We start from the raw sequence: 18,958 nt of genomic DNA on the forward strand, positions 1-18,958 counted from the left end.
ATTTGAATATCTAAATTATTTTTCCATTCGAGGAAACTTTCCCCTACAATATGTTTCCATTACTAGAGAAAATAAACCGTCACAACGAATGTAACCAAGGGGTGAAAGAAGTGTGTTATCCGTATTTCAATTCAAATTGATGCATGTATGCAATTTGACCTTTAAATGACATTTCATGACCTTTTGACCTTGATGGGTGTGACCTACAGTGCCCATCTTCGAACTCGTCCTCTCTATTGACGTTAGGAGTTTACGTTCAAAATTTCAAGTGTCTATGTCTTTTCGTTCAAAAGTTATCGGAGCTACGGACAGACAGACGGACGGACGGACGGACGGACGGACGGACGGACGGACGGACGGACGGACGGACGGACGGACAGACAGACGGACATAACGATCTTATAAAGGGCTTTCACCCCTTAATAAACCGATGACTGGAGGAGTATTTCCCAATTCCTTGGTCAATTTTTGCATTGGTAGAGGGAATTGATGCAATTTCGGATATTCTCATATTCTGATTGGCTTCCATCTCCTTAGGATTTCCCAAGATGTTGTCGATACTGCCCAATCAATGCAGCATTAATCTCTGCATGACATATTCCGACAGGAGTGCAACATTACTTTGCCATTTGCATAAACCTTCCTGCGCACAGAACAATAGCATTCTTTCGACGCGCGACAATAAGTTAAATATCAGAATTTATTAACTGGCAACTTCAGAACTTTCTCCAATATCACATTTGCATATTAATTCAGATTATTTTTATGATGAATTAAGAAGCTCTTGATTTTCAAAATATTTACCCGTCAAGTCGTCTACAGTTTTGAATTTTCAAAATGTTTAAGGTTTTACCCTTTTTTCAAAAACATTTTCGGAAATGTGGCATCCCAGCGTACATTAACCAACAATCCTTCTTCCCCACTGGACTGTTGGGACCCAGTTATGGCGACTCGCCTTCTCCCACCACCAGTGAACAAACTGAGACCGAAGTTTCGAAAAATTCTCCATGTTCGACATCATCTCGACAATTCAACTCGTCTTGTGCCACGTCCTCGGGAGAACAGGGGCAGCCGTCTCATCTTCAAACGATTGATAGTCTCATCGATAGTTTAAGACCGTTGGAGAAAATCACATTAGTGAGGACTCGGGTCGTGAGAAAAAGTGAGTACGCACTGACTTTACATATTGCACAACTAGATAATTTCAAGCTGTTTCAATGCCATTTTTGTAATATTCAGCCCTTGGATTTCTTCACGATTCGGGAATTATGGTGACAGAATTTGAATTGCTGAATGAGCAAGAAGAAAAAGTTTTCGATGTGGAAATCCAGCAAGGCGATCTCATGGAAGAATTTGGCATTAAAATATTTGGAAGTAATTCGGACATTGCGCTATGCAGTATGTATTTAGAGTCGGATATGGAAATTAAGGGTTTGGTAAGTATATAAATGAGATTATGATTAAAGGTTAGAGATTATGTATGATGGGTTAAAAATAATCTCAATGTGCATAAAGTGACAAATTAATGATAAATTGCTCTTTATCCAAGGTGCTCAAGATAACCCTGCCTCCTGGGAATATGATCGGGTCTGTAATGGAGATGAAGGGCATGAGCAAGATAACGTTCATTAAGAACGAGAAGAATGAAATGGTATACCAAGTGTTTACTCATCGTGGGTTGGGTGGATTTGGTTGGACAACTTCTGCCAAGGTATACATGTCTGCGTACGTACGTATTATGTATACGTAGCAGCACAATTAATGACTTGCTATTCTTCCATGGCATCACTTTCTTACCAACTTTCTCTCCTTTAGATTCTTAATCCCGAAGGCAATGAAAAGTTGGGAGATTTGCAAATTAACAAACAACAAGGGCCCGATTTACTATCAATTACAGTCAATCTTCCAAAAACAAAGGAAGTCAACATTCTCAACAAAGCTCTTGTTTTAGGCTCCGTCCTCGTCCTGATAAAAGATTACTGAGATAACAGATTACTTTGAGATATTTAGGCCCGTATTAAGTATCACGATGTTGTTATTGTCATGCAAAAGATGATACCTTAAATGCGTACTTACAGATATTTTCTTGTTTATACGGTGTGGCACATTTTCGTAGAACTGGAAATTTCACTCCTTCCTGAACATGATGATGTATCAGTTTTCCATACTGGGAATAAATCAAAGTTAAAGTCTCCCCTGTGTTCGGTCGGTTTCATTGTGAAGTTTGACGAGGATAAAATTACTCATGCAAATTGATGACTGACATAAGCCTTGATGGATGAATGGAACTAGGTACTAGAAGCGGAAGTGGATTTTTTAACCCTTCCAGGGCCAAGTTTCTACCACAACCAACGGCACGGTCAGGCTGAAAAAGAAAGCAGTGTGGGTAAAGCAATTCACTTTATCCGCAAGGAACATACATACACATGAATTTTGCGTTTTGTGAAATTTTAAGCAAAAAGCAGTGATTGATTTGTAACAACACTCAATAAATTGGAGGGTATCATACACACGTCGCAACTAGGGAAATATCTCGATAGTAGACTTCCCGTTTCTATTTTCTGTAAATATTCATCGTCATGGGCTGTGTGTCCACATCGTCCACATTGCAACGCCTCCATCAGTTCTGGAAGCTAAGCCGAAAAGTTTGCGTCTGGACGGCCTGCATTGGGAGAGTGAGAGAGTATGTCTCGTCTTGGAGGATGACAACCGGAACTGACATCGGACATCTGATCTCTTCCAGCCCACCGAGTCCGGTTCCACTCTGATCATCAACACACACACACATTTGCTCGTAATTCTTGGCCTTCCTTTCTTCCATTCCACCCTCCATCATCCACCCAGCCAGTCAGCCAGCCAGCCAGCCACCACTAACTCACCAGTTCAAAAGTCCTTCGTCTAGTAACGTTCGTGCGTTATGTAATTGGAAATATCGAAACTGTTCCGTTCCGCCTTTAAAATCTGGATTATGCTGAATTCTAGAGATGACGTACTACACGTTTTGTTTTTTGTTTGCATGAATGAATAACAACGATGCCAAAGCCAGCGTTAAATTAATTAGTTTTCTTTGTGTAATTGTAACCCAGTCGTGGTGATATTTAGTCAGCGAGTGTTGGTATTGCAGCGTTTGGTGGTTGTTCAACCCCTTTGAAATTTGACCTCACAACCAACAACTCATCCCCTGGCTCACCATTGGGAAAACTGACTGTGTATTGGACCACCGCAAAAAAAGATGAAACGCCAATCGACCAACCTGTGTGTATTCCATGATTAATGGCTGAGTGGGCTGTTGGTCACTTAATTTAACAATATGCCCGCAAACAAAGTAACGTGTTTTCGGTGAATTGATACCTACGCGAAACGTGATATCGAAATCCAAATCCCAGACCACGTACAGATTTCCCACTCGATCCCCATGAACGACGATTTGGATGGATGTTTTTGTTGTTTAGACTTTTTCAGTGTGGAAACTGGTTCATGAATGGTTCATGTAAACCACATGTTTATAGCGTTAAATTTAAGCTTATCTGCTTAGAATTCATCCTAAATTGAATTTTCATTCATAACTTGAAAGTACATATTTTCAAAACAATCCAATAATGAAAGAGTTAAGGGTTAAAGTATGTGCAAGTGAATAAACATAATATTCTTTCATGTGTTATTTTAAAGTGGTAGTTAAGCTTTTGGTCCCATTGGAATTGCTGACAAAGTAATTTGATCCATTTTAAAATTCGTAGTTTTCAGAAACATGTTGTGCTCTTGGTAGCAAAAAAAATCCAAGATTTTGTGACCAAAGTGTACACATGAGCTGCCACAAGTGCTAAGAGTAAAAGTAGTAGCAGCCAGATGTGGGGGGAGAAATACATGTCTTCATATCCATACATACACAAGTTTTTAGAGAGCTAACAACTCTGCTGCACGTGCGTATATAGACTTGCAGGACAATGATTCAAACTTTCAGGAAGTGAGATGTGTTTATACTTTGTAAATAACTAATTGTATTTAGCAGCCATCCATGTTTTTGGGTCGTCCAGCAAAAGAAGATTATTAAACAAAATGCCACTTTCAGTTTGCATATTCGTACGAATTTAGACAGAAAAGAAATATAGAAAACTGTGAAGATGTCTGTAATAAACAATCTTTCAAAAAAAATGTAGTATTAATTTGGCACATGTTGAATTAAGTCAATCATCATCCTCGCCCTCCTTTTTCTACGTACGCACGTACAAAGTTTCGGTCAAGGTAGTTCATATTTTTTGCTCGATCACGTACTGTTTCTCCATTTTTCTCACTCGCACTCAAAAAGTCCTGGATTGTAAAGAGGGTCGTTTTCATACTACTGGGAAAGGGTTCACTCGAGTTAATTGCATCCTCACTTTTACAGTAAGGCTGAAGACCTTGAAACCGCTTTCCTATTTATTCCACTCACCAGTTGGACCGACTCACCTTCATTTTTATACACTTTGGTCCATGTCCTTTCTCTCGAATGAAAAGAACTTGGGACAAGGTGATTGTTTTGTTTGTTGAACTTTCAGCTGGTCTGTGATCATGTTTTACAATGAATTTGATCTCATTTGAGGACAATGGACAAAATCAAACAAGTTGAATCTTGGAGACCCTTCTTCTCTTCCTTAACAGAATAAAAGAATATATTTTTTTTTGCTTTTTGAGAATGTCTATTGGGTAGTTTTCTTGTGCATCTTTCGCCCTCGGGACAGCACAATATAATAATTTTGGAGCAGGAACGAAAAGAACAGGGCAATGGGGTTGCATTTCATAAGTATGTAGCGTCGACGACGAGTGATGCACGTTCTATGCACACCTGGCAGTTGGCACACTGGAGAAGAAGGGCCCAGCAGTACCACCACCACAACAACAACCAGCGTCTACTTGATCCTTTAGATTTGTTGACCAGGGAGAAGAAGAATCCACAAAATAAGTAGTTTAACTTAACCTACTTTAGAGCTACAAGAAACTGGTTTCCCCGTCTGCACGCGACACACGAAATGTACCCTTCACCATCTTGTCCCTTTTTCTTGGGTGGTTGTGATCTTTATTTTTCTATTATGTCATAAAATTTTCGCTGCCATGAAAAGTCAGGGTTTCGAGAATGTGAGGGGAGATGGTAGAGAATTGAAATTATGGCAGTATGGCAGTACACACATACACAATTTCACTGTTTCCGACCCCCTAAATATTTTCTCTTCTTGTATTTTCCCCTCAACCAGAGAGAGATGTGCATCTGTGCAGATGTTTACTTGATTTTGAGAGGAGCAAGTTCCACATTATCCAAGATTTTGGTTTTCTCAGAGACTCCGTCCGTAGCAAACGGCAAACCACACATTTTGTACAAATTTACGAGTTTTCTTTACGACCGTAAAGTTCCCACCTAATTAATATTCCATTAACCTTTTGTCATTAGGCATTCAGCACAAAGATGAGGTCAGGAATGTTTCCTAACTAACCACCCAACTTTGCAAGAAAGAGTTGCTTTGCAGGATATGCACCTGAAATATTGCTCCGTATTTTAATTGTGTCCACACTTCATGGGGACCAGCAGCAGTACCTCAACCAGCATCCATTTTACACGAGCTGCAACAATGAATGTGGTAGCAAAAAATAAATAAATCCTGCAGCCAAAGATGCACCAAGGCTTAATGGCCTGCTGAAGGATCTTCCGTTACTTACTTATTTTATCTGTGGCAACAAGTCCCTCAAAACAGCAGATGTTTTTGTACAGCAAGATTCGATCTTTAAACCTTTCCTTGGAAATAAATGGAGCGCAAGCAGGGCTCGAGTCTCTGGATGATGATGATGAGGAGAGAAATCAACAAAAAGTTGAACCCTCCTCTTAATTCTAATCGCATTGCATAGCAGCAGCTAACGAGATAGAGCAGAAGAGAGTGACCGAATTTACTTATAATAAACTTCTCCAGTTTTGGCTTGCTCCTGATTTTTTGTTCTCGTTCCCCATTGTTTAGCCGTTTTACACTTTTTGTCAAGTTTTCTTTGATTTCGGGTGGTAAACTCCCTTTTGGAAGTCGAAGCAGTACGCTATGTACGGAAACACATGCAATTGATCTCATCCCCTTTCTTGTTCCCTGTCTCCTGCTACAAAGCAAGATTTTGACGCAAAGCCACAACCGACGACGACCCATTACACATCTCGAGCACAATGGCAGAAAGATGAGGTTGCAGGCTAAGGCCCTCCGTATATGTATATTTAAGACTTGGTTTATTAGACAGGTTGGTTGGTTGGTTGGTGCGTGGCCTGGCACGGGCCATCTGTTCTCCTCCTGGAGAGAGATGTGCACTACTTTAGCAGGACTGACCCCTTGGATCCGATGCACATCAAAGTAAATTATTATTACACATGCGTTCGTACAGTTTCAACTAGTGAACCATTAAAAGCGCTCGAGTCGTCGTCGTAGCGTTGGGCGCTGTACAATCCGCGTCGTGTTTTTCACTAGATTTACTTCGTAACAGTTGAGCTCCAATTTGATAAATGTTTCCAAATTGCTATATTCAGGAATAATGAATGCGTCAAAGAAAATAGGACAAGTAATCTAAGCTGAGTCAAGTTGATTTCAATAAGTTATTGCTAAAGTAATTAAAATTTCCTCTACACTTGCATGCATACATTTAAAATCTCATCTTTCTCTAATGTGGTTGGTCCAGAACCACCTTGCCTGCTCACTAGACACGCCAGATCATGTATTTTTATTTTGAAGCGTCGTAATTTTTCATTTAAATCTGAATAGAAGGAAAAGGAACGGGGGGAAAGACGCGACATATGGAGAACGGAATGCTCAACGTGAAACATGCAAGGCTACATTTTGAGCTGTATATCTCAGACTAATGATCCTGTTACTTTTTACGAGATATATTTTTATACGAGGTCTCGAACATTATCTAAAAATCAAAGATTTCTTACCTCCGAGTCAACTAGAGTTGGGGATGATGCGTGACGAAACGGTTTGATTAGAAATAGAAAACTATTTAGAATTTCTGGGATAAATAGATTTTTATTTTTGTATATACTCGAATAGAACAGTAGTTTGGTAATAATAAGTACCCTGAAACTTTAGGGTTTCTAATTTTGAGATGGATCTCCAGAAAGGGTGGTTTGTGTACGGATTACTTTTGGTTCACCCTTTGACAGCCATATTGTTCCAATTCATCCTGAATAGTGTAGGAGATGCTCCCTGCAGGGTTTGGATAATGCAGGCCAGGTGGAAAGCGGGTTGACCACCATTACGAAATTATATTAATTTCACAACTGTGGAACAAATAAAGCACATCTCATCATCTCATCCACCTTAAAAACACTTGACAAATAATAGAAATTCAGACAAGTACTTGCAATGCAATAGTGTCAGGTGATACATGATTTCCCATATATGTGGACAAACTTCTGGCAATACATACACACTTTTGGATATTTTACACATATATTTATGTACTGTGGTTTAAAATTGCTTAATGAACATTATAACCCACGGACAATGGGTTGAGATTAAAAACACTCTTTAATTGACCGTGACGCTAAATAGATTCGAAAACAGGCCTATTTCGGTACGACTGAAGGAAGATAGTGATAAAGAAATGTACTTCATTTCCTGTTGTAAATCAAGAACAGAACATATGCACAGATAAATACAAACCAGCATGGCAGTCGTCTGTGGAACTGAGACGCTACGTACGTACGTAGGATCAGTGACACCCATTTAATTCTAATGTTGTAGTAGTCATGTAAAGTATGACCGATTATTGTCTTTACATTGCATTTGAGTCATCTTTCTTTGGTATCCATGAGATGATGCAACCCTTTCGGATCAGATATTGGTGATAGAAAGAGCAACTCACGTGCTTCATGTAACCCGATCAACAAGTACGAGCGAGACGGGATGAGATGAGTCACTTCCACTTGACTTGTGAAGAAACAGGAGACCGTGTCAAAGGCAGAGCCCTGCCGTTTGTGTGTGGTGTAATTGTCTCGTGTATAATAAGCATACCCCGGACAAATATTTTTTTATCCTACCCTACTCGTGTTGAGCTCAACATGAGTAGGGTAGGATAAAAAAATATTTGTCCGGGGTATGATAATAAGTGGCTAATCATCCGTGCCATCGGTCCACACCTGTCTTCATTTTTACCCATTTCACTTTCGGTTCAAGTACACATCTGCTGGTGGCAAGACGACGAGTCACCTGCTTTTCCTCCTCTGCTCTCAGATCAACTAGGAAGTTTTTTCCTCCTCTCTCTCACTGCTTCTTCTTTTCTTTAAAGCCAACTTGTGCCATGTCACAAGGCAAAACATCATCAAAAGAAAAAGAGAAAGAGTTTAATACGAGTTTTGTACACAAGAAGTCCAGCAGCAGCAGCAGCCCAGCCTTGTCTCGTTCGTCTCGAGGTCCATGTCTCAAAAAGCATGTCTGGCTCTGTGTTGCATGAGAAATAGATATGTGTGTGATGTAAGTGGGTCATCTTCAATTTGGCTCGAGACGATGGCACGTAATTAGTACGGGATTATCTGCAATATGTTGTCCGTTGTGTTATGACGGGACGACGGGTGCAATTTTATACCCTTGGAATTATTAGGACAGCTCGTATGTAATACGTGAAATACAATAATCTCCTGTCTCCTCCACCGCCTCCGTCTGCTGATGCAGTAATCGTTTATTGTAGGAAAACATTTAGGTATCTATCTACCTCTCCTCCTCAGCTGCAGAAAGACACTGGTAATCGTATCAATGTCCAGCTTTTTTCATACCTAAAAAGTTAGAAAAATTGAATTCCAAAAATCGAAACATGCCACAACAATTAACTTATCATGCATGCACCCACATGGGATACATAATCGTATGATTATCGTGTACTGTTATACGTACTGATCAACTTTTGATTATCCTCATAAGTTGGGCAGTAATCTGAGCATCTGTCGTTAAAAACACCAGCCGTCCGGCTCAATATCCTTGACTGTCTGCTTTTTGTTCAAATAGGTGCATACATTTTCGCCTACCACGACTGTGTACATATTCTAATTTGCACATTGAACAGGCGGATGCCTAACCTATCCATAGTTTTCCACTAAAGATAATATTGTATAATGGAAATATAATAATAATGGAGTTATGAAATTACCAAATTTTGAGATACATAACGAATTAAATTATTCCTACCTGTCTCTCACATCGCACAGTCTAGCCTCCTAAGCAAGGTGCATCTAGTTTGCGTTGGTTACTGCATTATTACACGTGCCTTGCTAAATGACAATTTCATCTCAAGTTCAGGCAGCCACTACAAAGCAGGTTGTTCTAAATAATGCTTCCCACGCGTAAGCAAACTCGCTGTGTAAAGAATTGATTAGGTTTGAGACTAAATTTCGAGATCTTATTCAGTTTGGACAGTCGATAAGGCGAAATGGTTTATTATGCAGTGAACAAGGAAGGGCTGCAAGTCAGAGCTCGTGCCTTCTCACATAAGTAGTAATTTTAGCAGTTAGTGCAGTAACCGTAAATTTAATTAGCGACCTGTCCCATTGTGAAATTATTCCAAAACGTAATGAACAGAATACATGTTAATTAAGGTTTGAATGAATGCAAAATTTATCAGCTAATTTAACATTTAGCAGGTTTCGAGCACAAAGGAACTTGTATTCATCACCTGAGAATTAGCTCATTAATAAATACGTTTGGATAAGTTGCTTACCATTTTCAACGTGCTAAAAATCGTCATGTTCTGCAAGATTAGGCAGGTTATGGGACCTCGAATGATTAGGGCATGAAATTGAATTATGGCTTCTCTCAAAGCGATATTTGACTCATATTTTGAGGGTGGAAAATCTAGTGCTTTTCTTCCAAAGGAATTTAATAAGGATGCTGCTGCTGTTGACACGAAATTAACAAATCTTACTAACATGCGATGAAAACAGATTTAAATTGGATAAGGAACGATGGGTGAAATATTTGGTAGTAAAAGTTGGTGCAGGTTATGAAATTGTGTTATGATTTGACTCGATGTAATGAAAAATGCTGTGGGCAAAATGTTACAGGATTTAAAAACGTGTATGGTTATCATATTTAAATTTACAGTGAAGGCGGAAGATCAACTTTGTAAAAAAAAACGGTGAGGATCCTAACGAAATTATAAGGATGGTCGTAACACAACCTATTCTACATTGCCGTACATATTTCATCAAGGTTACGATAAAAATAGTAAAATTCTTGATTCACCTGTTTCAACACAACATCTCGCATGACTCGATTCCGATTTAATTTCATCTCTGGAAGCAGTTCTCCGAGCTATTTAAAGAAAGGTAAAAACATACGTAGGCTGAATATGTAGAAGGCCAGACGTTCGAATTTTGAAATACACATTCCAACCATCACAGATATAATCAGCGAGATAAAAAATAAAAAGTGAGCCCTTCCTCAATATCTCGTGCTTAAAGAGATTTGACATTTGACCTCTGCCCCAATTGGCCCAATCCAATCTGTACCACGATAATTATAGAGTTGAATATGAGATTATTTAGAATGCATAAATAGCTATATTTCCGACATGAAAAATCACTTATGGGTATACACACATTTTTCCTTCTTTCCTAGACGAAAATAAATTCCAATAGTGTGAATTGCTGCTGTGTGAGTAACGCCAATATTAAATATTTATGCACAACTTAACGTATTTTTGTGAACAATAAGGAAAATTATAACTTTTGTTAATACGATTGAAACCCCAAATTTATTGCAAATTAAAAAATGGTCACCCCACTCTCACCCAATGAATCCTTCCCTTGTATCCCGGCTTAGGATTAGAACTAGAATTTTCCTTTCATGAAGACACCTCCCGAGATAGGAGGACAATTATGATACGGACGTTTTTATAAGCGCACTCTGTACCCGTCCTTATAAGTAAAAAGAGATATTTATTTCTCGTCATAGCCTAAGTAAGTACACATCGGGTGGAAAATCGCTTAACCCATGTAAAAATATTGTAATGAATTAAATTACAATCGACTGAATATAAATCAGATTTGGGAAAGTCTCTTCCACGGTGTGAGCATTGAAGGTCGGCGGGTCCGTGGGGAAGAAAATCTACATCGTCAGTATTTATAATAACAATGAGGAAGATTTAGGCATAATGTGACATATGACGATTTTTCTAAAAAAAATTCTGAATGATTCATGACCTATTGTTGGAAGGAGCTTTTCTTAAATAACCAACAACATACTTGGTCAAGGAATAAACGATCGATATAGGAACTGAACTAAAAAAAAATGGGATAAGGAGATAGCAAGGACCACCATGAAATATCATTTTTCTCTCAAATGTAAATTCTGAGTGCAAGGTTAGTGCTTATGATGATCCAATAATGCTGCTTCTTCATTCCGATGCGCGAGGGCGAAAGGAACTTGAAGGAAGTTTTACATGAAAAACTTGAGCATCAAATTTTGATCCTTGCTTCATCCTTCAAGCTCCATTCTCGCCCACTCACCCAGTAAAGGGCGAATCTCAAAGTTTGGCCAAATCTGAACAAATCTTGTCTTAATATTCTGCCAACACCGAATCTGTCTCTACTTTTATACTGATACGCGGCCCAAATTTCCATGTAACTGCTCACTCACCCTGCCAAACGAGACTATAGACTTGAACGAGCTAATATATCTGGATGACTTATTAACTGAAATATTAATTGGAACATTCATTTACAGTCGAGTTTTTTCCTACTTTTAGTTGATCTCGGTTTTATTAATTCTACGCGAAAGGCAATGCGTCACTTTGGATTATTATTGAACTTTGTGTTATTACGTGAACCCATTTGACGGCTGTTTTTTGGTCGAAAGAATCCTAAATTTTCAGATCTAGTTTCTTCCGTCTGGTTCGATAAAGAAAGCAAAGCAGCTTCCAACTTGTGTTTTTTTTTCTTCCATATTTTCTGTCCACTCAGAAATAAAAGGATCCAAAAAGTTCTATATATTCGGTGGAGCGTTGCATAGTGCGGCCAAATCCATTCAAACCTTTCCCAATACAATTTCGAATGTGCATTTCTTTCCATCAAACAGCATTTAATCTCTTCCTGGTGAGACTGGCTGGAAAAACGGTTACTTATTCTGTGGAAAGGATGCAATTCTCACTTCTTTTTGGGAAGAACTGACTCGATTCGACCTAATTTTTTGCTATTTTATAAGAGTCGTCGTTGAATCACCCCATTTCGATTTAGTCGATTCCTTGATCTATTATTAGTGTTTACTTACTTTACCTGGGTGTGGAAGACATGAACGCGTAAAAGAATGTCCCTCGTGACTGATGTTGGCAACAGGTCAACAATACAAGCAAACGTTTATTTACCACGCCACCAAATAAATCCAAATGAAACCAGTCCAATCCGAAAATTTCCAGGTGACAAACCAAAGTTAAATCCAAATCCGTTTGTAGGTTTGCACCTTGTCGAGATGAGGCAATTCACTTATGGGCTCAACAATAGGGTGTGTAATTCACCAGTAAGTAATGCCATGCATTTTGTGTCCGGGGTGCGGTGGTGAAGAAGAAGAAAAAGAAGCAGCAGCTGACACTTTTGGGAATTGGGGACTACCCAAAAACGCTACCCATTTGAAGGTTAAATGTCAAAGGGGTCCATCAAAAGAAACATTTGTAAAGAGAAATTTCGTCTTCCCCTCCGTGTTCCTTACCTTTCCTTTGAAAGAAGAAGGTGAGTGAGTGCAAAGTATGGATGCAGTGCGAGACTTCTTCTCCTCGCACAAAAGATTTGAAAAGAAAATGCATTCTGCTCCCTGAATTCCATTCTGTGACTCAATTTTAATTTCAATTCAAGGGTCCCAAGCAACAATACTTGCATTGCGTGATATTGCATCACACATGCCATTGCAGATTATGTGGCTGCTGCACCATCGGAGGAAAGGTGGTAGCATAAGTATTTATGCGTATGATGTGTTTGTTGTAATGATTTTTTTGAGAGTGCAATGCAGTCTAGACAGAAAAGAGATGAGACGAGAAAGCGTCGGTTTCTGACCTCTGTGACTGCAGTAGCTCGTGTTATGACAGAGGCCAAGGAATCGTAGAAGTATTACACAAAGACACAAGTTGTCCAGGTGTTTCTAAATCTTACCTTCGTCTCATGTCGCACTCTCCTTTTACCTGCCATGATATCTTGTAGGCACAGTCGTCGTGGTGGTTGACGGACTCCCAACAACGGTGAATAAACGTTTAAATTCATGGATGCAACCGACAGAATCAAGATCCGACGATAGGATATACATACATACGCAAGGATCTCGGTAAGTATGTTGGGAAGATTGAGATCGGGAAAGGGGCTGAGTTGAATATTAAGGGATCATCATTTCGGTTGAATAATACCCTCGATGAAAATTAACATCTGTCTTTCTCCGAGGTAAGAGAATAGCTGTTTCGTGTGCTCTTCTGTAAAATGTATTTCTTTAACTGGTGAAGGTAGAGCTTGGCATTATGTTCATAGAGAAAGTTTGACTTTTGAGAATTATTTTTGCTACTTTTGAGGCCGTATACTTTCCTTAATTCCATGCTCAATAACATTTGTTGCATTTATTTTCATGTGCCCACAAACATATAAATAAGCTGCTACTTAAGCTTATTGTTTCAAAACAACCTTTTACTTGAATTCAAGGACTGTCTGGAAGAGTCGCCCTCTTCCACCCACGCAAACACGTGCCTCTTAAAATCTCATCGTGAAAGGTTGCGGTAAAATAGAAACAAAGTAATGTAATTACTTGTGTCGCAAGGAGGAGCGTGCCACGTGTATCCATATTTTCCTTTCCTTATTGCATTCACTGAGGTATACACACAATGAATAGAATTATTATGAACTTCATCTCGTATATGGCATGGAAAGCCCAGGAGAATGTGTACGTATCTACCTACGTAATTGTGCTATTGAGATGTTTCAACCAATTATTGCATTCAAAGAGAGCCTCGATCGTAGGGAAGTTTGCATCAATTTGACAATACCTGACCGTGATGTATTACAAAGAGAAAGAGAAAATTCCGCCATTGCGTGCTGCCAGCTAAATAGGAAGACAAGCCCTCTCATTATCTGAGAACCGACCAAGTTGTAAATAATGTAAACATTTCGTTGAGACCAAAGCAAAATAAAGGACAATCCAAACCCTTGTTTCAGTTGCGATATTGTGGAGAATGTCTCATTCTCAATAACAACAAAGACATGTCCGGCCCATTACACAAAAGCCCCCAATTTATCATGCCCACTCAAATTATTCCGTTATCATATCATTTTGAAAAAGATGATATCTACTTTGTCAATAAAACAAGGAATTATTTAAAATGGAAATTTAATCAATTGTAGAATATTAGAATAATGAGAATGTTCTTCGATCCAAGGAAGAAATAATGGAAATAATACATGATATTCTTCCAAATAATATTATTAAATGGAATAAAATGTCCCAAAGGTTTGTGTGTCTCAAAGAACAATCCGTACGTACATACGTAAGCATATGTACACGAGCAAGTCTCATTTTGTGCGACTTCCCTCGATCCACTCTGATCTAGTGAGCCCAACATGTCCTTTCGTACATGGGCTCCTCCTAATTGAAGGTATTATTGAAAAGACAGGAAATTTCGAAAATTACAGAAATATTACGAAAGCGGTCGGGTTTAGTAAGAGTCGGTTTAAGAACGTCCTCCGTCCAGCCACATTCAGACATGCATGCTCATAAACGTCCCAACATAATGGCCGTCGTCGTGTGTACGAGTGTATGGAAAGCAAGTCTAAAAGTGCGTGAAGCAGAGAGGACCGAAACCAATAAAGGAAATTGAATTCGTCTGATTTGATTGTGATCAAATCATTCAACGTTTATTTCACTTATTTTATTATGATTAGCTTCAACCAGAATGGAATCATTTTCGTCTCACAATTTCAACTTGGTCTTCGTCCTCCGCGGCGCCTTCGTCGTCGTCTCTTCCTTCCTCCCGTGACAAAAGACATTCAGGAAGGATTAAGCAATTTTATATAATGTAATGTGACGTCGGGTGTATTGCCGACATTGACATGTGCCAAACTATTAATGATGATTATGATGATGAAACATATACCAAGCAGAAGAAGTGCATGATTGCGGCAAGACTTGAGTTTGAGACAGACACGCACTTCGCGTTTCGCAGGGTTTTACGTACAAGGAACTGGAAAGGAGAACATTTGAGGTTATCGAATTGCGGTCAAATGCCGAATTTTAATGATGAGTAAGAACACGTGGTGGGAGTAGTAGCCGTGGACTCCATTTGGATTAAATTATTACTTATCGAGCAGTTTCTTCATTTCATATTGTCTCTGCTTTCCCGTCCATTCGAGTAGACGACGCAACGGACTTGTTACGCAATGCCGTCGTGCCATATCATTCAGTTTTTTGGCTGCTGGGAGTGCTTCCTACTTCATCATCCGACATATCGGATTTCTCAGAATTTAATTTCGTGATTTCATGGCCTTCCTCGTATCTGATAAAGATGATGAACTACTCACAAAAGAAACAAAATAAATACATTTATTTTATTGATTTCTTAAATACACATCCACATTCGAGGAAGACAAAAAGATAAAACGAAAAGACGAAATCTATTTTATGAGCTAGAATTCAAGCACACATGCAGACTTGTAAATGTGAGGGTAGAAAAATGTGGTTCATTTGGTATTTACAGATAAGTATTTTTAATGGCATCCAGCAATGACTTGTGGGTTGTTAGCTATAGAGATCTAAAGTTGCTCAATTTGTAAAAATACATTATAATTAATTTTTTAAAAGCAATATGCTCAATCGTGGAATGTAATCAGAGCCTCAGCCTGAAATATTCTTGAAAAACAACGTTCCTATAAATGAATAAAAACTAGAACGCGTTAAAAATATAACCTTCGGAAAAATTAAAGATGACGAAATGAAATCATATCTTTATTGATTTTTAAATTTGTTGATCCTTTTCTTCATGTGTTATCAAAAGACGTGTAAATTTAGTAGTATGTCCCCAGAGGTAAACGTTTTGTAGCTTATGCTAACAGATTTATTTATGTTGGTTGTTTAAAGTTGGTTTCAGAAATGAGGCTCAGAGTTCATTAATTTATTTACGTGTTTCCCGAGGACTCATCAGAGTCATAGAGTCATATCGTTAATCTGTCAATGTCGACCAACGACGTCGTATATTTCTCTTACACCACGTCTTTTACCCATTCAAGAAAAACTTCAAATGTGAAGCGGAACCAAAGAAGACGCCGAAACAAACCAATCGTGGGTGTTTTACTTGATGTGCTCCACGGCAAAGAAAAACAAATAAAATGAATAGTCATATCATAAATGCCAACTAGTGCGAATTTACACAATTATGCGCAGTTTTGCGTAATTTATTCACCATCTTCTTCATCCTTGCATCTCCTCAGTTTGCCTAAGCTGCGTAAATGTTAGTTATTCCAAGTAATAAAGCACCATCCTTCCGCCTTGACATAAATGTTGTTATGCTGCATAACGTGTGCCACAATGTCATTCAAATTTAGAAAATATGTATGAAAGCCGAGCGGAAATGCTAATTGACAATGTATAAATACGAGCAAAACATGCAGCATGGCCAAACAACTTGGCTCAACGTAAATGTACGTACGTAGCAGGATAAGATCATTTCAAAATCTTAAAATACGATTACACGCTCCACGCATAATCTTTATATGCCAATCAACTCTGGCGAAAAATCGTATTTTTATGCACTTGTGTCTCACATACGTATGTATACCATTCCTTGGGAAAATCGTCTCAAACAGATATCCGTATCTGCACTGGGATGGCGGAATCGGCACGTAAAACATGGTGACAAGTAGTGAATCCGCATAAACTGGATACGGTTGTTTTGACTAATGAGATTCCCACTTGGTGTTGTCACCGGAATCATAGTTACTGCCTCCACCTAATTCAACGGTTATGTACAAAGTCATGTAGATGCGTATTTTAATCTCACTGTTGTCCCTCCTTATTTTAACGGCTATGCCACGCTACGTTTGACACACCGACGATGACACACAGTTTGTGACAGCCAACAATAAAAATGACGCGTGCATCGTATCTACGAAGTTTCCCATCCACAACAGAACAAGAACGTGCATGTGTTTTGTGATTTTTTGCTCCTGGGAAATTATATGCGTTGGGTGAACTCATGTAAACATAGATGCGCGTTTTAGCTAGACACTGACACTTTGTCCACTGACACTCTGACAAAATCAGTGGCACTGACACTGTGTCCACTGACACTCGGCCACAGTGAATGACACTGACACTGTGTCCACCGACACTCGGCCACAATGAGTGACACTGACACTTGTCCACCGACACTCGGCCACAGTGGCTGACACTGACACTGTGGACGACACCCAGTGTCTGACACCCATGTTATATGGACACTGTGTCCTATGACACTCGGACACAATTAGTGGCACTGACACTTTGTCCACTGGCACTGACACTGTGTCCACCGACACTCGGCCACAGTGGCTGACACTGACACTGTGTCCACCGACACTCAGCCACAGTGGCTGACACTGACACTGTGTCCACCGACACTCAGCCACAGTGGCTGACACTGACACTGTGTCCACCGACACTCAGCCACAGTGGCTGACACTGACACTTGTCCACCGACACTCGGCAAAAATGAGTGACACCGACACTGTGGACGGCACCGATTGTCCGCGCATCTATGCATGTAAATATGTATCAAACTTTTTGTCACATTTTTCTAATAAAATTGATTCCGACCAGTTGGAGGGAAATGGTGGAGCGAGAGGAAAGTAGGGCACAAACAGAGATGGGTCGGACAACAAATTGTCCACAAGGCTGTTGTGCCAATAATAAAGTTGTAAACTGGGCTGTAACATGGAATGGGAGAGAGAGATAGAAAGGTGCATTTATTGCTATTCGATAATAACGTCACTTGACTGACAATTGGGCCAAAGACACCCTTCGAGAATTGTGTTGGATTTGATAGTCAGTAAAATTTGCGGCAACTCCATTCCTCTAATAGACTCGGGTCGTAAACTTGAAGTGAAAATTGTCCTGCTATTGTTGCCGATTTCATTTAATCCACAAGAACGGTGGGACCATTGATCGTGCTCCAATTGGCTGATGCATCAGGTATTCCAACGCGGAGTCAATGTTTAGTGGATTTTTGGATTGATGTAGATTGTCAACTGTACTGGCTCAATTTATGACCTGATGACTTGATTTATTGTCAGGTGTACTCTAACTTAAATTTATAATACGAGTTTAAAACTGAGGATGTAATTGCTGGATGGTGATCTTGATGGGAGCTGGGAACGTATTGATTTTTTGGAGCTCATGGCGTTGCAATCAATTTTTGTTTTATTGCAGTACATCGTAAAATGTCTGAAACTCGGGGGACTTTAGGACATATTTTACGTTTTGTGTTGGAGTTACAAGTGGCAGGGTGACAAAGGGCTCATTCCTTATTTTTTTTTACTATGAACATAATTTCGAAGGTCCCATAATGTTTTATTTTTCCAAACTACATAATTCCAGCCAATTGCCTTTCCCCCATATAAAGTTTAATTGTACAAATTTGCTTTATACCAATTTACTAAACGAAGTACGAAAATTAAAATCATTTTAAAATCACAATTTTCAATTGTTGCTTGAAATGAACAACGTTTAAATGACTGCATCAGGAATTCTAAACTTTTAAAGACTACAAATGCATGAACCATTTTTAGAAGCAAATATCTTCCGTTCTAAACATGACACTTGGTACAGAAATTGAAAACCCGGAGGGGGATGAGCTCGGTGTAATGGGTCATTTGCCAACATTAGTTGACCGGAACGACCCACAGAAAACCGAACATTCCAAAGTTCAAACTCTATCATCATATCCCAAGTAAATTTGTACATATTTCTAG

General features: G+C 39.2%; 1 protein-coding gene and 1 long non-coding RNA gene across 2 annotated transcripts; one reads left to right on the top strand and one right to left on the bottom strand.

Annotated features, from left to right (window-relative positions):
• The first annotated feature begins 1,245 nt into the window (after positions 1 to 1,245).
• On the top strand, positions 1,246 to 2,146 carry LOC118436085. The gene is made up of 3 exons (XM_035853238.1): positions 1,246 to 1,436; positions 1,550 to 1,711; positions 1,816 to 2,146. The coding sequence occupies exons 1-3, from the start codon at positions 1,269 to 1,271 to the stop codon at positions 1,981 to 1,983; spliced, it is 498 nt and encodes a 165-aa protein (XP_035709131.1). The 5' UTR covers positions 1,246 to 1,268; the 3' UTR covers positions 1,984 to 2,146.
• Positions 2,147 to 7,009: 4,863 nt separating this feature from the next.
• On the bottom strand, positions 7,010 to 7,771 carry LOC118436065. Its single transcript, XR_004835171.1, has 2 exons — positions 7,360 to 7,771; positions 7,010 to 7,279 (listed from the first exon to the last, which is right to left on the bottom strand). It is a non-coding gene; the product is annotated as an uncharacterized LOC118436065 (long non-coding RNA).
• Between the last annotated feature and the right edge of the window lie 11,187 nt (positions 7,772 to 18,958).

The sequence above is a fragment of the Folsomia candida genome, unplaced genomic scaffold (assembly GCF_002217175.1).
Source record: "Folsomia candida strain VU population unplaced genomic scaffold, ASM221717v1 Fcan01_Sc006, whole genome shotgun sequence".
Classification (NCBI taxonomy): Eukaryota; Metazoa; Arthropoda; class Collembola; order Entomobryomorpha; family Isotomidae; genus Folsomia; species Folsomia candida.